Source organism: Astyanax mexicanus, chromosome 18 (genome assembly GCF_023375975.1).
Source record: "Astyanax mexicanus isolate ESR-SI-001 chromosome 18, AstMex3_surface, whole genome shotgun sequence".
NCBI classification, from domain to species: Eukaryota; Metazoa; Chordata; class Actinopteri; order Characiformes; family Acestrorhamphidae; genus Astyanax; species Astyanax mexicanus.
In genome coordinates this window covers 11,727,366-11,749,778 of record NC_064425.1, presented here as the reverse complement: position 1 = coordinate 11,749,778, position 22,413 = coordinate 11,727,366, and the positions used below count along the sequence as shown (strand labels likewise).

Genomic DNA, 22,413 nt, shown 5'->3' with positions numbered 1-22,413 from the left:
GTAGAGGAAACTTACTTTACTTTATTGTAAACATCTCAGCTTGGTTGGAAGGATTTCTGAATTAGAGCTTAATTAGCTGATTATAAAAGAGAGTTTTCACACCTGTAGTTGTGAAAGTTTCTATGGTCCGGATCAGTTAATGAGTTTGTTTATTTGTAGCGTTTCTTTCTCTGTTTGGTTTGGTTTCATACAGGCATAAACCTAAACGCACCAAAAACCACGCGAGCACATCGTCTCCTCTGATTGGTCAGAGCTGTCTGGCACGGGAGCAAGAAAGTAAATGTAGCGAGAAGATTCTGTGTTCAAGCGCATATGTCTGTGCAGTGTGAAGCTGCTTTAACACAGAACGCAAAAAAATGCCGCTGTTCTTTCAAATACAGTGTTTTCAATGGGACATCCAGCGCAGATGTGAGCAGTGAATGCTGCACATACAGAGCTGAGTGTGAAACAGCATGGAGCAGCAGCAGAGACAGCATTTGTTCATAGCAGTATATTATCAGGCTAATACTGTATATCAGATTAAACAGCACCGTATCAGCAGTTTAGCTCAATAAAAAAAAAGTATAGTATCTAATTCATCAGTTAATTAGGTAATACTTAATTAAGACACACTGAATACTATAAAAGTAACACACACTCTGTTCATTTACAGGTTTTTTTTTTGATACAACAACAGAGGCATTTCACACAAAACATTCTAAATTTCACACACAACGTTCTTTTAACATCTGTCGGAAGCTCCTGCTGATGTTTTATCAGACTGTGGTGTCCAGCTGTCTTTTCTATGCTGTGGTGTGCTGGGGAGGAAGCATGAAGAAGAGGGACGAGATGCGTCTGAACAAGTTGGTCAGGCGTGCGGGGTCCGTGGTTGGCGTGGAGCTGGACTCTGTGGTAACGGTGGCAGAGAGGAGGACACTGCACAAACTACTCTCCATCATGGATGATGATGGTCACCCATTACATTCCATCATCATGGATCATAGGAGCAGTTTCAGTGGCAGGTTCTTGTCACAGAGCTGCTCTACGGACAGACTGAGAAGATCGTTCGTCCCGAGAGCCATCAGACTCTTCAACTTCTCCCAGTGGAGCCGGAAGAGAGAAGACAGATGAGAAACAAGGCTCATATGTGCTTTCTTAATCTGAGCCGGAAGAGAGAAGACAGATGAGAAACAAGGCTCATATGTGCTTTCTTAATCACAGCCTTTTTTTTTTTTTTTTTTATCTGTACTGGAAAAACACCATACACATCTACACCCTGAGACTCTTTTGCCTCTTTACTGTAAATACTGTTTATTTGCACTCCTGGACACTTGTCACTTTACTGTACATCCTGTACACTTGCACTCCTGGACACTCTACTGTACATCCTGTACATTTGCACTCCGGGACACTTTACTGTACATCCTGTACTTTTGCACCCCTGGACACTACACTACGCACCTAACTTAAATATAATACTTGCACATGTTTATGTTTATGTTTAATAGTCATATCTACTAATACCTCCTATACTTAGTTTATTCTTTTACTGCACTACCTCATATCTACGACTGTTTACTTCCACACTTTCTATAGTTTTTTTGTATTTATATATATATTTTTTTAAGTCTCAATTTAGAATTTTATCCCTCAATAAGTGTATTGTACTACACCTATTGTTTGTTTGTACTGTGTATTCTATCTATCTATCTATCTATCTATCTATCTATCTATCTATCTATCTATCTATCTATCTATCTATCTATCTATCTATCTATCTATCTATCTATCTATCTATCTATCTATCTATCTATCTATCTATCTATCTATCTATCTATCTATCTATCTATCTATCTATCTATCTATCTATCTATCTAAAGCCATATCCACATTCTCCAGGTCTCAGGCAATGTGGCTCTCATTTACTGATTAACTGTAATCCATCTCTCTCTCACTCACTCACTCTCTCTCTGTCTCTCTCTCTCTGTCTCTCTCTCTCTGTCTGTCTCTCTCTGTCTGTCTCTCTCTCTCTCTCTCTCTCTCTCTCTCTCTCTCTCTCTCTCTCTCTCTCTCTCTCTCTCTCTCTCTCTCTCTCTCTCTCTCTCTCTCTCTCTCTCTCTCTCTCTCTCTCTATATCCAGCTCTCCATCCATCGCCTCTGCTGCTTCATTTTGAGCAATAAAGGATCAGCCCCAGAGCTCCGGGCGAGTCAGTGCATTACAGTCCTTTCACCCTGAGCGGGACCACCGCTATCATCTCTCTAACCTGCAGACCCCAAACCGCTCCTTTTCTCTTTCCCTCCCTCTCCTCCACTCCTCCCTCCATCCATCACCAGTCTGTTCACAGCACTGTGAAATCACCACGTTTACCACCATTCAGATCTAAATCAAATTAAATACAAAAAATCTGTTACTAATGATTCAGCGCATTATAAACTTAAAACTTTACACCAATCTCCTCATTTTTTTATTTGATTCAATAAATCAGGAAATTCTAATTTTACATAACAGGTTTAAAGTTTTAGAACACACCCACATCCTTTTTTCTCTTTATTTTTTGGCATTTTAAGCTCCTCAGGTTCAGTCAATAACCAGAAATCTCATTTTTTTTGCTTGTTTGATTTTGAGTATCTGCTGATACCAAGTTCCGAAATGATACTTTGGCGAAAAAAATAAAAATCTAGGTGGTCCCTTATGGTTTTTAAGTTGGCTTGGAAAAGGCCAATTTTATTTGTAATCTTCTTCTTCTCAATTTTTTTTTTGCATTGTTTTAAACACTACTCACAACAATTTTAATTATTACTAAAACAATGGTATCAGAACATAGTTGTATGTTCTTGAACCGGTTGCTGACTGCGATCTTTCTCAGCTGCTTGTTGTCGCGAGCAGAAGTTTTTCGGACGCCGGAACAGTTGGTGCGCTTGCTGCAGTTTTTCTTGAGAGCTTTGCAGACGGAAGACTGGCTGATGCCGAGCTGCTCAGCAATTTTAGTTCGGGTCAAGCCTTGTTGGCGAAGGGCTTGAATTTGAGCCACTATTCCGGTTGAGAGGTCGCGCTGCTTACCCATGATTGATTTTACAACTTAGAAATTCTACTCAACCCTGACTTTATACTGCACAGTGAACACTCTTCACAGAAAACAAAAATTTGAGCATTTATTCTAATTCAATGAAACAGTTTCTCCATTATTCTAATTCAATAAAACAACAGTGTCACAGTTAAATGGCCTAAATGGGCCTTTTGGAAAGCTCAGCTGAGCAAATTTTTTTCCAGGTAACGAGTTCTGTGATTAGTCTAACGAGTAGGACAGGTGCGGTGAACACCTGATTTGCTTTCTGCACAAAAAATGCATTCAAAGAATTTCATGATTGCACTATTTCAAATTATTCTAATTCGTTGACCAGCACCTGTAATGGGATTACCGTGCATTAGGCTGCTAATCCAGGCTAATCTGGATTAAGATATTTAGCCTCCTGCATCACACTCCCACAGGTAATGACAGAGTTAAACCACAATGAGCTCTACAGCAGTGTACGCTACCGGTCAAATTTAAAAAAAAACTCCTATTGTTTAGTTGTCTAGTAGCCATGCTTTTTTTTTTACTAAACGTGCTGTAGCCATGTGGATCAGCCAGGCGTCACTCTTCCTGTAGCAGTTTTCTCCAGTTTTCAAGAGTTTTATGAAACAGTACCTGCTCTCTGGCTTAATCTGTAATTTGTATAAAGAAAAGACTTCTACTTTTAACAGTTACAGAGTTCTCTGTGTTTCTGTGTGTTTTTCTAGTTATGATAAAGAAAGTGTGAATGTGTAAGTGTGTAAGTGTGTAAATGCTGCAGTAGAGAGTGCAGTAATAGCATCTGATCTAGTACTGCTTTTATACAGACAATTTTTTCAAATCCATTTCTAAAGCTCAGTTTATTTCCATTGCTACTTACCATCTATAAGCTGATAGCCAATTAATTGTTCGTTAAAAAATATGCCCTCTTTTATAAACCTTTTTAAAAAAGATTTTATTAGGTTTACTATATACTTTTACAATGTATTAACTTGTTTTAGTAGTTCTTAGTTATAAGTAATAGTTAAAGTGAATTACAACATAAAATAAGAAAATTGGAAAATACAAAAATCCAAGTAGATCAGCAGTTCTAGAAATACTTAGACCTGCCTCTTCTGACACCAACAATCACGCCACACTCAAACTCACTGACATTGTATTTTTTCCCCCATGTTCCCTCATTCTCATGTTGGTGTGAAACTGACCTAAATCTGCTGGACAGTCTCTGCATTATTTTATGATTTCCACTGTTTCCACATGATTGGCTGATTCCATAACTGCATAAATGAGTAGCTGTTCAGGTGTATATAATGGAATTGTAAGGTAGGTGGAGTTTTAATTTAATTTATGTTATTAAACAGTGTTAGAAAACTATGCAGCTTTATTTCATCATCAGTGTTAGCTGTTAACTGCAGTTCTCTTACCTTGCCCTCCCATTCCTTCAGGAGTGTGTGCATCTCTCCCTCCTTGGCGTAGGCCAGCGGAGTGTGTCCCAGCTCGTTCGTCTGCAAGGGGTCGGCACCTGCACGCAATGAAAGACCACAGGTCAGAGGTCAACATCGGGGCTATGAGTCAAGCTGGCAGCCCAGTTAGGGGGTCGCTGTGTTAAGAAACCCCCTGAAAGTGTGCCGAGAAAATAACACACACACACGCACACACACACACACACACACACATACAGACACATACAGACACACACACACTCCACACAGGGATTGATCCTACACTCAGGGGGACACTGAGACAATAAGCTCATGCCAGGAGACATCCGGATATCTATCTGCATACAAGTGGATACACGTGTGTGTGTGTGTGTGTGTGTCTCCTTTTGTGCACTTCATGATCCACATGAACAAATAAACTATATAAAGAAGAGACAGGCGGATGTATATGTAGAAAGAAAGACAAAGATGCAGACATACAAATGTTATATACAGATAGACAAATAGATAGAGAGACAGATATACAAAGAGAGAAATGGATAGATGAATGGATAGACAGACGGATGGATGGATGGATAGATAGACGGCTGCAGTACATACATAAATGGATGGATGGATGGATGGATGGATGGATGGATGGATGGACAGATGGAAGGATGGAAAGAATTGGATAGTCGGATGCACATACATTCATACATACATACATACATACACATAGACAGATAGATAGAGGGACACATACATTCATAGATAGATGGACAGACAGACAGACAGACAGACAGACAGACAGACAGACAGACAGACAGACAGACAGACAGACAGACAGACAGATAGATAGATAGATAGATAGATAGATAGATAGATAGATAGATAGATAGATAGATAGATAGATAGATAGAAGAATTTAGTGACATAAAGAGATACAGATATATTGATCGACAGACAGATGGAAATATATACAGATATAGGTAGTTATAGACAGATAAAGCGAAAGACTTGCAGACAAGCAGCAAGACAGACAAAGAGAAAAACATACACAGATAAATAGAGAAATGGATCAATAGATAGATAGGTATGTACAGATTTATACAGACACACTGTCAGATAGATAGATATACAGACAGTGTTTCTATTATTTGTGTGTTTGTGTTTGTGTGTTTAAGGAGGAACAAACTGTCATGTTTCTTTCCTCCCCCTAAATCACCCCCCCTCCCCAGTGCTGCACTGCTTACTCAGTTAAAGGCTGACAGGCCGCCGGACCGGCTATTGTTCACCCATTACAGCATGCGGGCACGCTGTGAGTGAGACAGCGGGGGGCAGTGAGACACCCGCTGCAGCAGCTCTTACCCCCCGAGTCAGGGGGCATTGTACCCTTTTACACTGACCTGCCCTGCGTGTCACACACACGTGTCGATACAGCAAAAATATCTAAGCCTATTCATATATATATATACACACACACACACACACAGAGAGAGAGAGAAGATAGACAGGAAAGCAAAACATGCATTGACAGGTTAAGAGACAGACAGACTGGTGCACAGACAGACTGACAGACAGCATGTCAGTGAGACAGACAGTTACATAGTTGAGCAGACACCGACAAACTGAAAGATTGACGGATAGACAGTAAGACAGACAGGTTGCCTGACATAGACAGTGAAAGATGGATAGGCAGGTGAACACACAGAGAGACAAATACACAGGCAGACAGACTGATAGACAGATAGACAGATTGATTGATAGACACAGGGGCAGGTGGGCAGATACTAAAATCAAAATACTCTGTGAAGCATTTAGGTGCTCTTATCTGGGGAGCTGTTAACTTGTGGTTTCTGAGTCTGGTAACTTGTCCTGTGCAACAGAGGAAACTCTTGCTCATCCTTTCCTGGGGCGGTCCTGATGAATGCCAGTTTCATCATCATAACATGACATATTCTTAAACTTCTTTATTTCTTCATAATTTATTTCTCTCATATTTTTTTCTTTATTTAGTTGAGTGGTTCTTGTCATAATATGGATTTGAAACATTCTCAAATAGAGCTATTTACTGTACACCAACTCTACCTCTTCACAACTGATGCTCTCAAAAAAAAAATCGAGTAATTGACTCTTGACGAGTTCAGCACAGCTGTTAATTGAAAGCCATTCCACCTTATAAATCTGACTGAGAAAATCCAGAAATTTCCTCTGCTGACAACTTTTATGGAAACGCAGATTTCATTTTCCAGCAGGACATGGCACCAATTGGTCTTATATAATATTAAATTTTCTTAGACTGATTTTTGGGTTTTTATTGGCTGTAAGCCATAATCAACAACAATAAAAGAAATAAACGCTTAAAAGAGAGTTTCACATTTTCGACTGAATTACTGAAATAAACTTTTCAATGATATTTTAATTTTTTGAGATGCACTAGTATTCTACTAAAACATAGATAGATTTACAGATTGACAGGCAGACAGAAACACAGACAGTAAGACAGTTTTATGGCCATGCCTGATCTGGGAGAGAGACATTCTTTTTAAGAAACTCTGAACAATCAAATTACCAGCCAAGCTAAACAGCCCAGTTAGCTGTTAGCATTTAGCTGTTAGCGTGCAGGCCCATGCTGTGCGCTCTGGCTAATCGCTGGTATTATTGATAAAACTCTAAACACGTCCAAGCGCAACATCCCGATCGATAGAGAACGGACATAAAAAAGGGAAAGTAATAAAGAGACGCTGTGGCCCTGTCCTCCCTTTACACCTTCCCTCGTTCCTCTCGCGCTTTCTCTCTCCCTCACAGATAATAAATAGCATCATTTAGAGCTCTAATATCACACACTCGCACACAGCCCCTCTGGGCACAGAGCGTTAAAGAGAGGCAATACTAATGATTAGCTGACCCTCAGAGAGACACACTCATACACGCGTGTTTAGCAGTCCGCTCTATATATCGAGAGACAGCAGAGATAACTGTTAAAATGTAAAACAATAATAATAATTAGTTAAACTATAGTTAAAACACTGTATGTACTGTATAATGAAGCCTCTGTCTCCTTACTGTGTCTGTATTGTTCCCCTGTCATTCTCCAGCTGGCTGGATGAGCTGTAGACTGGTAGCAGACTGGTGGAGGGGGTATGAGGGCTGTCCCCTAAGGGCCAGGGGTCAGGGGCCGGGGCTCAGATGATTAGTCACCTCCCACGGCCTACAGCCTGGAGCACTAACTTAGTTGTGCGCCATAATATTTGAGACGGGGGTTCATTAACAACAAAACAAACTCAAAACAAGAATAGACCTTTTTCACACTTCAAGGTGTTGGTTAATGTGGAAGCATAAATAGTTAACAATAGGTTAGTTAGTAAGTTAAGTGAATTCCGGATGTGTTGTGAGCAATGGCTGAGGCTACTATTAGTTCCTAAATAGACAAATAATTAATCAATAGCGCACCCACCAGAGTTTATACTCAATCAGGATTAATCTGTTCAACTCCATCTGAAAAGCCCTGATAATTAAATCTTAATTTAAACATTGAATCAACAAAAATAAGCGTAAAACTAAACCGGAGTTTAGTCGGCGAGTTCAGCTCTGTGATTAAAACTGGGATTAAAAATGCTAAATTCAACATCAGCATAAATTAATTCAGAATTTATTTAGATTATTATCAGTGAGGACTGTCAGCAGCTCTGGAATAACCTTCCCGAAAATGTTTGTGGCTCAAACATAGTCTCAATCTCTCAAACTTACTTGTTTAGTCTAGCTTTTGGTATATAATGTTTTTCCCTTTAGATAAAGCTGCAGATCCAGGGGTTCATAAACATATGGAATCATGGTAAACTCATATGCTGGTGCAAATGCCAGTGTTGCAGGGTGCCTCTGTGTCTATGAGAACCTGAGGTACATCTTTCGATATCGTTCCGGACAGGTGGGCAGTCAGTAACTGGGAGAATGGCAGAAATATGTCTATGTGTCCATGATTGAGTATAAACTCTGGTGGGTGCGCTATTGATTAATTATTTGTCCATTTAAGAACTAATAGTAGCCTCAGCCATTGGTCACAACACATCCGGAATTCACTTAACTAACTAACTAACTAACTAACTCTCTCCCTTTAGTTAGGCTCTTATTTTCAGATCTGCCGGTCATTAGTCATTAGATTATCACACTCTGATAAGGTTGCATATTTTCTGTTCTCCATAAATCCAGTCCAGACTAATTCCATATTTCTGCCATTCTCCCAGTTACTGACTGCCCACCTGTCCGGAACGATATCGAAAGATGTACCTCAGGTTCTCAGTTTATACCAACCGCCTTGGACTAGTTGCTATCTCTCTACTACCAATTACACTGAAGTTTATATAAACTCTAATTAGGAATTGTAAAATTACAAGTGAATGTGTTTTTAAACAAACAATGACTGAATTAAAAAGTAAAGGGACTCTGGACATCAAGCAACAAAATTTACAAAAATTGAACTATTTAATATTCTGAAATTGTTTATTAAACAAGCCTGATGCATTTTAGAAACATGTGTTTTTGTTTAATGGATGGATGAAGTTAAAACCAAACTTCTTTTTTTGATCCTTTAAAAGCAGAAGAATAATGTTTAAAGAATAAGCAGCAGAACGTTTCTTTTAAAGAACACCTCTCCAACTGTTAAGCATGGGGGTGGATGTATCATGCTTTAGGTTCGTTTTGCAGACAGTGGCACTTGCAACCTTTCACTGGTACAGGAAAAAATAGATTCGATCAATATTAAGAGAATATCAAGAGAATAAAATGAGTATAACTTCTGCAATACAATGTCGAAAACACAATTGACCACCTAAAAATTTGCAAGTTTGAAGTTTTGCCATGGCCATCACAGTCCTTCAACCAAAACATCATGTCTAGAAAATCTAGAAGCTTTTGGTGAAGAAGAATGGGCAAAAACTTCCCAAACATGACCTGAAAATCTCCTACATGTATGCCTTCATCCTCACTTTCTTTAACATGAATGTTTTAAATACTGGAGGACGTGACTACTCTGGCTTCAGCACCTCTGTGTGCCGGACGGGTGAGTGGAAGACCCTCCAGGAGCATGGTGATAAATGGAGGGCCAAGGCAGACGCTCATGTCCGGCCGCTCATAGGGGAAATAAGGTGCCTGACCAGCCCTGCGGTCAGACTTTGTGTGTGTGTGTGTGTGTGATGAGGATTGGAGAGAGATTGGAGAGTTTGCAGGTATGACAGGAGCCTATTTCTCATGTTTATTAAAGTGTCTCCAAATGACAGCAGAGCGACTCCAAAGCAGAAAAGAAAAACAAAACCCAAAACCTCTTAACTCCACTTCAACTCAGGAAGAGCTTGATGCTAAGCTGTCGATCTGAACGTACCATGTCTTGAAGATGAAACGTCCACATGGTGTATATAAACTGTATGAACATAAAAAAAGAGTCACTGAAAGGAGTTAAGACTCAATAAGAGAACCTCTTTATTACCAGGGAGAACCACCATTTAAGAAAAATAAAGACTCAGAAGGAGAGGCCCTCTAAGAACTTGGGGAAGAACAATTTGTGATGAACCAAACTCAAAAGGGAGAAACCTTCTAGGAGCATGAGGAAGTACCACTTTAAGTTTCAGAAGTTAAGATTCAGTGGAAGAACCACTGAGAGGAATCAAGACAAAAGGAAAAGGTCTGCAAGAACATGAGGAAGAACCACTGTCAGTGCTTTTTCACTGGCCTGAAACCAGCACCGTTCTGGTTTGCTAACCTAATTTTGATATGGTTTGATGCGCTTCCACAAACAAAAGTAGGTTCTGGTACCAGAAACATTCATTCTAGAGCTGCATGATATATCGTTTAAGCATTATCATCGCGATGTGTGTATGCACAATAGTCAAATCACAGGACATGCAATGTCACATGAGGCAATTAAATCAAACACGTCATGTTGCAAGGTTTTGATTCTTGACATAAAAAGTAGATACACAGCGCTGTCTCTGTGTCTGTATGAGTGACACGCTGCTGCTGCCTGAGAAGAGCGAGGGGGAGGGGGAGCGCAAGGGGGGGGGGAGGGGGAGCGCAGGGGGGGGGGGGGCAGAAGTAAATAGAGGTAACTGTATGGCCTCCATGAACATGTGCTTGTACACGCACGAGTCTGGCCATGTGGATGGAGGCCATGTGGTTACTTCGGTTACCATGCGTTTACCTCTTTTCACGTGCTTGTAAAAGCATGTCTCAAAAGCTGTGCACCTCAGTGTAGTACAGTTTTGTGCAGATATTTCCAGCTACAGCTGAATTCACGCTTTTAATCCCAGAAAAATGCTCTTATTTGCCTTTTAAAAAGCCATTTAAGTGCCTTATTAAAGGGTCGATTACTGTTGTTTTGCTGTTTTCCTCTGGTTTTAAGTGCTCGCCAATGACTCTCTTGAGCTCTTAATCAGTCCAAACGCGAGACAGAGTGCGGGTGAAGGCAGGGCTGGTGACGTCATGGGCCCTGCATTGTTTAATATTGCAGAAAAAAGAACATTTGCAATGTAAAATTATCCCAATATCGTGCAGCCCTAGTTCATTCGCAGCGGAAACCGAAGAATACCAGGTTCTTCAGCCTGAACCATGACCGTTTCTGTTCAGCGCCGCTGTGAGACATCCTCTGTTGATGATGTATGATGTGATGTTTTGACGGTTCCACTAAAACTGGTGGTAAAGCGGGCTGGTTCACTGAAAAGCACCACGGTTCTTATAAGCACGAACAGAACTGGTTCAAGAACCAGAGTTCTTTTTGTTGGAAAAGCGCTCTTAGATGACTCAAGACTCTCTTCTTTTGAATCATAAGGAATAACAAGTGAGAGTCACAAACACTCTTTTGCAAACATTTGATTCATCCTCATTGACTCAAAAAAAAAAATTAGTGTAAGACTGGAATTCTTCTGGGATGTTCAGGACAGATGAGGTGAATAAGTAGATGCAGGACAAGTTTGGGGGAAGGTTACACTCTGTACTTTTAACAGGTACTTTCAGAGAAAACGTTTTGTTCGCTGATGATGTCAGCTCCCTGACAGATGATTCCCGACATCTGACGCTGCTCTGTCTGCTGGGGCGTGGCCACCTGCCACAGAGACTTCTGGGTAATGGACTTTTTAAATCCATAATCAGATTTTTCTGTATTAAAAAAAGAACGATTTGCGTTCGCTCGTAAGTTCTGCTTTTTGTTTGAATGCAAAAATGCATCTGCTGCTTTAGGCCACTCATTTCATTTCTGGAGGCTGATCTCAAGGCAGTGTTGACACTTAAAGTGTGCTTCTAACAGCACTCTGCTTTTCATTCCTCCTCATTTCCCTCTCCCTGGCAGCGGATTTGCATTTTTGAATGCAGAGAAAAAAACAATATGATCCAGGACTCCCACGGAAATTTAATTACATCTGCTTGGACACAGAAACTGTCACGATTTGTGTGTGAATATGAATGTGTGTGTGTGTTTCTGTGCGCACGGGAAAGCATTTGCGTGATGAATTCTAAGCAAGGGGCATGCATTTGTAAAATTGATTAATAAATGTTTTGCTATCATGAAAAAAAAAACTTTTATTGTACCTTTAATGGAAGTGCATGTAACAATTTTATCTTTAAGTTATGTAAAATAAAAAAATAAGTAGATTACAAGGCTTTTGATGTGTTTAATGTGATGCAAGACTGCGCCAAGGTCCAGTTCTGACACTCGACAGGGGGTTGATTGAGAAATATATAAAGGACTTAAGTTAATGCAACTTGTCGTAACAATGGGAAAAGTACACCTTGTGTGGCTGGAAACACGCAAAAATGATGTACTAATTCTCCTAATGAATCAAAGGATGTGTTTTCGGCGTAGCATTAAATAAACCATTCAGTGTGTCAATTGCCATTCCCTTTAAGAGCTACAGTTGTGGTCAAAAGTTTACATACACTTGTAAAAAAACATAATGTTATGGCTGTCTTGAGTTTTCAATAAGTTCTACAACTCTTATTTTTCTGTGATAGAGTGATCGGAACACATACATGTTTGTCACAAAAAACAGTCATAAAATTTGGTTCTTTCATAAATTTATTATGGGTCTGCTGAAAATGTCACCAAATCTGCTGGGTCAAAAATATACATACAGCAACAAAATTTGTCAATTTTGGTGATGTAGCGAGTTGTGTCAATCAAATTAGCTTCATGTCATGGCCTCTTCACTTCTTGTAAGTGATTCTGATTGACTACAGCTGTTGACTTCTCATGAGCCCATTTAAATAGGGCTCATTTGACCCAGTGATTAGACTCAGCTACAAAAGCTACAATGGGAAAGTCAAAGGAACTCAGTGTGGATCTGAAAAAGCGAATTATTGACTTGAACAAGTCAGGGAAGTCACTTGGAGCCATTTCAAAGCAGCTACACGTCCCAAGAGCAACTGTGCAGACAATTATACGCAAGTATAAAGTGCATGGAACAGTTGTGTCACTGCCACGATCAGGAAGAAAACGCAAGCTATCACATGCTGCCGAGAGGAGATTGGTCAGGATGGTCAAGAGTCAACCAAGAATCACCAAGAAGCAGGTCTGCAAGGATTTGGAAGCTGATGGAACACAGGTGTCAGTCTCCACAGTCAAGCGTGTTTTACATCGCCATGGACTGAGAGGCTGCCGTGCAAGAAAGAAGCCCTTGCTCCAGAAAAGGCACCTTAAGACTCGGCTGAAGTTTGCTGCTGATCACATGGACAAAGATAAAACCTTCTGGAGGAAAGTTCTCTGGTCAGACGAAACAAAAATTGAGCTGTTTGGCCACAACACCCAGCAATATGTTTGGAGGAGAAAAGGTGAGGCCTTTAATCCCAGGAACACCATGCCTACTGTCAAGCATGGTGGTGGTAGTATTATGCTCTGGGGATGTTTTGCTGCCAGTGGAACTGGTTCTTTGCAGAAAGTAAATGGGATAATGAAGAAGGAGGATTACCTCCAAATTCTGCAGGAAAACTTAAAACCATCAGCCCGAAGGTTGGGTCTTGGGCGCAGTTGGGTGTTCCAACAAGACAATGACCCAAAACACACATCAAAAGTGGTAAAGGAATGGCTAAACCAGGCTAGAATTAAGGTTTTAGAATGGCCTTCCCAAAGTCCTGACTTAAACCCCATTGAGAACATGTGGACAGTGCTAAAGAAACGGGTTCATGCAAGAAAACCATCACATTTAGCTGAACTGCACCAATTCTGTCAAGAAGAGTGGTCAAACATTCGACCTGAAGCTTGCCAGGAGCTTGTGGATGGCTACCAAAAGCGCCTAGTTGCCGTGAAAATGGCCAAGGGACATGTAACCAAATACTAATGTTGCTGTATGTATATTTTTGACCCAGCAGATTTGGTGACATTTTCAGCAGACCCATAATAAATTTATGAAAGAACCAAATTTTATGACTGTTTTTTGTGACAAACATGTATGTGTTCCGATCACTCTATCACAGAAAAATAAGAGTTGTAGAACTTATTGAAAACTCAAGACAGCCATAACATTATGTTTTTTTACAAGTGTATGTAAACTTTTGACCACAACTGTAGGTGAGCTCTGACTTTGGCAGATTGCAATTTTACCTGTGCAGCACCTCTTAGCACATGTGACATACCTGTGTTGCCAAGATAGCAATGAACATCTGACAATTGACATATGTCTAAGTTTTAATCGGTCAGTGGTGCACCCGTGTTTTCCATTGCAAAGATAGCAATATGCCAGAAATTTACCTGAACACACCTAATTTCCAGACCACTACACCCATCAGTGTAGATATATTCACAAGCACTAAAAACAGTGAAAACAGATTGTTGGTGGGGTGTAAGATAGCAATTTGACCCTGGTCAAAGCAGCTCAGGTATTCACGATGCACATTAATCCCATATCATTTATTATTATTATTTTTTTTTTTTACCTATTTTGACAAGATCATACAGGGTCATAATCTTTTACATATATATGTATATTACACATAGTTGTAATGACACACACACATAAACACTCTCTGCAGCTTCGTCCCCTTTCACCAGGCAAGGTAGCTCCTTAAACAAGCAGCCTGGGTTGCCTGAGGCAGTTACGCTCAGGTTGACCCCTCACCCCAGGAGTGGTCGAGTCTTGACCCTCTTTCAGAGTGTGTCAGGAAGTGTGTGTGTGTGTGTGTGTGTGTGTAATGGGATTTATTATATGAGCCCAAAGGGGTAATAACAATAAAGTTATTAAACAATTAAATCAACATTTATTATTGAATTGAATAAAATTTTAATTACACCCTGTGCAAAGTGAATCACGATGCTCATTGCCATCCTACACCCCACCAACAGTCTATTATATACAACAATCAGACTATTTCTGTGCTGATGAGTGTGTTGGTCTGGAAGTGAGGTGCGTTCAGGTAAATTTCTGGTGTATTGCTATCTTGGCAACATAAAACATAGGTGCACCACTGACTAAATACAACCAAGACAGACACCAATAGTCAGACGTTCATTGCTATCTTGGCAGTGAATTGTCAACAGTCGAAAGCCCAACACACATACACACCCGCTTGTTATGCACAGAGGGACACAGAGCATTGCACAAACCCAACTTTCACATCAACAATAAACAGGATGAACGAGTATAAACGAGTGGTCAGTGTGGGGTCGGTTCTCTGGGTGTGTCTCACCTGCTTCCAGCAGCATGCGGACAGTGCGAGGGTCATCTGCCAGAACAGCGTAATGCAGCGAACTACAGCCACGAAAACTCGCGCGACTACTGAGCCTGCTGCTGAACTCGTCCTCCCTACTGACCAACACTGAGAGAAAGAGAGAGAGAGATGGTTAACACATACATATGTAAGGCTATTCCATGGGGTACCCCATACATGAAGTATTAGTAAAAAGTTTGGACACACCTTCTCATTTATTGTTTATAAGTTTCATATAGTAAATTAATACACATGAAGGAACACATGGAATCATGTAGTAACTTAAGTGTTAAACAAACCAATTTATTGGTTTCTGAGGCTGGTCACTGTAATGTACTTATCCTGTGTAACAGAGGAAACTCTTGCTCCTCCTTTTCTGTGGCGGTCCTGATGAGAGCCAGTTCCATCATAATGTATTTGACTGTCTCTGTGTCTGAACTTGAGGATACTTTTAAAGTTTTTAAAATGTTTGACTGACCTTCATTTCTAAGTTAGTAGTTAGTTGCATAGTTCTCGTCATAATATGGATTAGAACATCACTTAAATAGAGCTATTCCCTGTATACCAACTCTACCTCTTCACAACTATACAATTGATGCTCTCAAACACATTAAGAGAAAAGAAATTCAAGCACTTAACTCTTGACTCTTGACTGAGAAAATGCCCAAATTATATTTATTTATATGGATTACTAATATGGATTACTATTTTACACATTTTAAACATGTAACACAGCATAACTCCAAATATAAGGATTATTTCCATTGCTTAAAGGCAAATCTAATATTTGTATTAAGTCTGGAACCCAAAAAATTCACCAAATGATATTCCTTCTTTGAGATGCTTTATCAGGCCTTCTCTGCTTGTTTGTGGGTCTGGGTTTGTGTTCTGCATCAGTTATGTCTTCAGTAAGTAAAAAGTTGCTATATGTGCTGTCTGTACTGTCTTTAATTGAATCTGAAACAGAGGCACACACCATACAGTAGGTGCCCATGCCATAACACTGCCTTCACCATGTTTAACAGATAAGGTGGTCCGTCTGACTGTGAATCACTGCTGTCCTTCTCTGGGTTCATGATAGTTTTAGTCAGTGAGATAGACAGAGAGAGAGAAAATGGGAATAAAGGGAAAGAAAGAGAGAGAGAGAGAGAGATGGGGACAGAGAGAAAGGGAGAGACAGAGAGAGAGAGATAAGGAGATGGAGAGAGAAAGAGAGAGAGATACGGGCATAGAGAGAAAGGGAGAGACAGAGAGAGAGAAAGAGAGATAGATAAGGGGATGGAGAGAGAAAGAGAGAGAGAGAGAGAGAGAGAGAGAGAAATTGACAAGGGGAGAGAGAGTGAGCAAAAGAGAGAAGACAAGGGGTGAGAGAGAGAAAGAAAGAGAGATATATTTAGTGAATAGAGAGAGAATGGGAGATGAGGATAAAGGTGAATTTGTGTGGGAGTTTAGAAGAAAACAGCAAACATTAAACACACACACACACACACTCCCTCTTTAGTTATAACTGACCTACTCTCTCTTTTTCTCTCTCTGTCTTTGTTTCTCTCTCACACTCACTTTATAGATCTCTCAGCAGCCAGCTCTCTCCCTCTCTCTCACACTCTCTTTTGCTCACTCTTAAACACAGTGTGGCCCACTTTACATACAAAACTGACATAAACTCACATACACACTTCCTCTCCACCCATACTTCTCCTTATTCCTTTCTTTCTTTTCCTTTATTCCATCCTCCCTCAGTCTCTCTCTCCCTCACTCTACCCCTCCTCTCTCTCTCTCGCTCTCTGCTGTCAGGCTGGTCGTCATTGGTAACTAATGTCTGAGAGCCGGATAATCACAGCTAACTCAATAAAGCGTCAGAGAGAGAGGAGCATACCATCCATCACACACACACACACACACACACACACACACACACACACACACACACACACAATCTTCCACCATCACACACAGAAAACAACATGCATGCACTCTCTCCCTCTCTCTCCCTCTCTCTCCCTCTCTCTCTTTCCCTCTCTTTCCCTCTCTCTCCCTCTCTCTCTTTCCCTCTCTCTCTTTCCCCCTCTCTCTTTCCCTCTCTCTCTTTCCCTCTCTCTCGTGAACGTTCTATCGCTAGCTCGCTCTCACTCACGCAAATGCGCACACGCGCACACACACACACACACACACACACACAATCTTCCACCATCACACACAGAAAACAACATGCATGCACTCTCTCCCTCTCTCTCTTTCCCTCTCTCTCTTTCCCTCTCTCTCTTTCCCTCTCTCTCTTTCCCTCTCTCTCTTTCCCTCTCTCTCTTTCCCTCTCTCTCCCTCTCTCTCTTTCCCTCTCTCTCGTGAACGTTCTATCGCTAGCTCGCTCTCACTCACGCAAATGCGCACACGCGCACACACACACACACACACACACACACACACACTTATGCCCATCCATCATGGTGCATCTGGGGAAGCCTCCTCCCAGACGGCCCAAAAAACTGCCAACAATACAAATGTGTGTAATATACATATCATATATAAATATGTCTCCTACTGCAGTGTGTGTGTGTGTGTTTGTGTGTGTGTGTGTGTGGGTTTGAGTGCTGGAGTTTTTTTTTTTTATGAAAAATAATAAAAAATAACATGCTGGAAAATAGAACGATTACACATATGCAAATAAGTGGAGCGTGTTTGGATACCCCATAATAATACTGTCCATGAGTAAATTGATATTTGCAATAACATGTACACACACATACACACTCCCGCTATATTTCTCTATGAGTGAGAGCAGAAGGATTAGTACATTTTTTAAATTGGGAGCTGCTCTGTTTTATGGAGGGTTTCTTCACTATTCAGACACAATGATAGTGATGATGATGATTATATTAGTTGGACTGTCATTGAGAAAGTGTTTCACAGTAAAAGGTAGTAAAAGTATGATTGTAAATGTATCGAAAAATATTGAAGACTATATTAAAGCTCTACAGGAACACATGCAGAATTATTCTGTAAACAAAATATGTTAAACAAACCAGCATGTGTTTTATACTTTAGATTCTTCTAAGTATCACATTTATCTTTGAGGACAGATCTGCACACTCTTGGTATTTTAATCTCAGTGTCTTCATGAGGGAGAGTCACCTGGAATAGTTTTCTCAGCATCTTGAAGGAAGGAGTTCCTGGAGGTGCTGAACAATAGTTGCTGCTTTTCCTTCACGCTGTGAAGCTCCAGCTCATCCCAAATCACCTCAAATCGCTATCTCAGTTCATCAGGTTTAGATCAGGTGGTTAATGTGGAGGACAAACCCTTTTTTATTGTTTACTACATAATTTCATATGCTTGCCTCTGCTGACAAATTTTATGGAGATGCAGATTTCATTTTCCAGCAGGACTTAGGTATTTGTCAGGGCTGTACAATATAAAAAAACTGCCATTGTGATATTTTGCTATTCTGCAATATTAAAAAGAATTTTCACCAGTTTTCCCCTGATTTTAATGATATAACATGTCAGAATATTTTTTATGCACTCAAATATAAAATATTTCGAATATCAGAGTAATTAATTCTAATTCTAAACTAAAACATTTCCCAGATTATTCAATATCGAATTAAATTAAAAATCGTACTGAATTGAGACCTTCTAAATCAGAATCGTGTGATATAACATAACAAGTCTGTTAATAACATAAGATGATCTGTCGAGCACAAGGGTAAAAACAAAGGATTACAACAGCGAGTAACTACTGCATTAAAATATGCCTAAACTGCACCAACTAAATCATTACCAATTATCATCAGGTCTTCTCTGAATAAGACCTTCAGAATTACTGATAAGATCATATGACCCCTATCAAAACCTTCCAACTACCTCACTCAAAAACAAATTCTAAGGAAGACACTGGAGAATGAGAACTTGGTCTTCACTTACCCTCCAAAGAGTGGACGCCTTTATCTCGCGCCGTGCCGTAAACACTACTGAACTCATCTCCAAGGTTTGGATCAGCACCAGACTCCAACAGGACCTTCACCACACTGTGAGAGAAACAGACATATAGAGACATCTGTTAAGATACGAACGTGCCAAAGTCAGTGGGCACCTGCCTCTTAAAAGGAATGACAAGCGGCACTGTGATTGTTTGATTAATTATGAGAAATAGTACATTTTGTGCATTTCGAGCTGTGCAATGTGTATTTTTTGCGCTCTCACGATACCAAAGACACGCCCTAAATCCAGCTGCATGATGTGCAATTGACTAGTGTGCTGTAGATCACTAAAATAGAGCCTTATGTCTTATTGACTTTAATCTATTTTAAGTTTATCTGTTCCAATATTTTTGCGCACAAGAAAAATGAGCGCACTGGATCTGAACTGTGTATCAGATCCAGATGTAAATACCTGATCTGAGATCGGCCTACAGCAGAAATAGGTGTAGATAATTATTACATATCTATACTTATATTACTTATTACTTATATACACTACCGTTCAAAAGTTTGGGGTCACATTGAAACGTCCTTATTTTTGAAGGAAAAGCACTGTACTTTTCAATGAAGATAACTTTAAACTAGTCCTAACTTTAAACAAATACACTCTGTACATTGCTAATGTGGTAAATGACTATTCTAGCTGCAAATGTCTGGTTTTGGTGCAATATCTACATAGGTGTATAGAGGCCCATTTCCAGCAACTATCACTCCAGTGTTCTAATGGTACAATGTGTTTGCCCATTGGCTCAGAAGGCTAACTGATGATTAGAAAACCCTTGTGCAATCATGTTCACACACCTGAAAACAGTCTAGCTCATTACAGAAGCTACAAAACTGACCTTCCTTTGAGCAGATTGAGTTTCTGGAGCATCACATTTGTGGGGTCAATTAAACGCTCAAAATGGCCAGAAAAAGAGAACTTTCATCTGAAACTCGATAGTCTATTCTTGTTCTTAGAAATGAAGGCTATTCCATGCGAGAAATTGCTAAGAAATTGAAGATTTCCTACAACGTTGTGTACTACTCCCTTCAGAGGACAGCACAAACAGGCTCTAACCAGAGTAGAAAAAGAAGTGGGAGGCCGCGTTGCACAACTAAGCAAGAAGATAAGTACATTAGAGTCTCTAGTTTGAGAAACAGACGCCTCACAGGTCCCCAACTGGCATCTTCATTAAATAGTACCCGCAAAACACCAGTGTCAACATCTACAGTAAAGAGGCGGCTGCGGGATTTTGGGCTTCAGGGCAGAGTGGCAAAGAAAAAGCCATATCTGAGACTGGTTAATAAAAGAAAAAGATTAAGATGGGCAAAAGAACACAGACATTGGACAGAGGAAGACTGGAAAAAAGTGTTGTGGACGGATGAATGGACCGTATGGTACACCAGAAGTGCCCATCCAACCAATCCAACTTGTGGGAGCTGCTTCTAGAAGCGTGGGGTGCAAATTCTCCAGCTTACCTCAACAAATTAACAGCTAGAATGCCAAAGGTGTGCAATGCTGTAATTGCTGCAAATGGAGGATTCTTTGATGAAAGCAAAGTTTGATGTAAAAACAATGTTATTTCAAATACAAATCATTATTTCTAACCTTGTCAATGTCTTGACTCTATTTTCTATTCATTTCACAACGTATGGTGGTGAATAAGTGTGACTTTTCATGGAAAACACAAAATTGTTTGAGTGACCCCAAACTTTTGAACGGTAGTGTATATATATATATTCTCATTTTTAACTCAGTATGTTATATCCTGTGAGCCAAGCTGAAAAACAAAGTGTAATTCCAGATTTCTCCTGGATGCTCTCAGTTAGCATGTGTATATATTCAGTTCCGTCAGCAGCTCACCTGATTTACCAAATTTACCAATTTACCAAACCAGTTGTTGATATAACGAGAACTAGAAATAACTCTATTAAACTGAGATGAGGAGAGATTAGGAGATGTTTTAAGGTAAACAGGGCTGTAAAAGCTCTGCTTTTTGTAAAATTGCTGTTAGTATTTATTGTAATGCTGGTGTTTTACTGAGCTAATAAACACTTACTTCACAGATAAGACACTTATTCTTTACTGAAATTCCCACAGGTGCCTAAAACATTTGAACAATACTGTATATTTTTATTTTTCTGAAACAAAGGCATTCAATGAGTTGGGTGTAAACGCATCTTCTACAGTATCTGCACCACATTAACAGGAATACAGTCAGCCATCAGTCTGTGTTACTCCTTCACTATCCTTCTCCAGTGGAAAACGCTCAACATCTTCGCAACAGTTCCCGACAGACCCACGGAAGGGAGGCTCCCTCTCCGTTGCTGTGGTGACGTCCGTCTCGCCTGTCCACCTTAGTACACACTTCCCATGCTCCGCTGCTCTTGTGGAGCAAACCACATACACAACACTTCCGGAAAACACTTCCCCACCCACCGCACCCACGGCAAAGGAGTCAGTGCAGCGTCAAAACAAACAGGTATCCCTTAGAGACGGCTTTGAGCTCGGGAGGCTAACACGCCCCACGCTTCAGGTACATCCGACTTCCCACATGTTCAACATATTTACCCAGTCAATGTCATTGTCACTGTGCACTTGACCGAGAGACCAGGGGCATGCACACATACACTGCCTTTCCTGTGGTAGACTGGGGTTCAATTCCCTTGCTGGCAAATAACACCATGCTAGACCAATACAAGTACATTGGGAAGACTCTTAAGTCCTAATGAAATGTGTTCAAATGTCTACATGACTTTAACCTAAACAGGCAGACACTTTGTTTTTGCCTGAAATCACTCAAAGTTTTGGTAAAACTTTACTTGAATGGTCAATTTTTTGGCCTTGTTGATGCTCAAATGACATTCAACTAACACTGAATTGAATGTCTATTAAATTTAACTTAACCCTATGTTGAATGTAAATGAGTCAAAATAGAACCTAACCTTACACCTTACCCTAACCTTAACCCTTTATCAACCATAGAATCGAACCCTACACCTAACCCTTACCCTAACCCTAACCTTAACCTAAACTTAAAATCTAACTCTAAACCCGATCCCAAAATATTAAGATAAGCGTTTGGATTAAAGTTGAATGTAGGGTTATATTCAATAGAGAATCAATTACTTTCACCTTTTAGTTAATTTGCATTTAATAAACATGCAGTTGAATGTTAGTTGAATGTCAATTAAGCATCAACGAGGCACTCAAATGGACCATCCAAGTAAAGTGTTACCAAAGTTTTTCCTTACAAAAGATTGCTAGAAACCTGGGTGTTGTGGGTGATGATCAGCTCTCCTTTACATACCATGTTT

At 40.1% G+C, this 22,413-nt stretch overlaps 1 protein-coding gene across 1 annotated transcript in view; it reads right to left on the bottom strand.

The window, feature by feature from the left end:
• Positions 1–22,413, bottom strand: part of clpb (caseinolytic mitochondrial matrix peptidase chaperone subunit B) — a 65,684-nt gene that overhangs the window by 28,058 nt on the left and 15,213 nt on the right. Inside the window, exons 5-7 of the mRNA XM_007247646.4 lie at positions 19,058–19,161; positions 15,119–15,247; positions 4,457–4,554 (exon numbers count right to left, since the gene is read on the bottom strand). Of these exons, the coding sequence (XP_007247708.3) occupies positions 4,457–4,554; positions 15,119–15,247; positions 19,058–19,161 (331 nt within the window). The remainder of the gene's footprint in view (positions 1–4,456; positions 4,555–15,118; positions 15,248–19,057; positions 19,162–22,413) is intronic.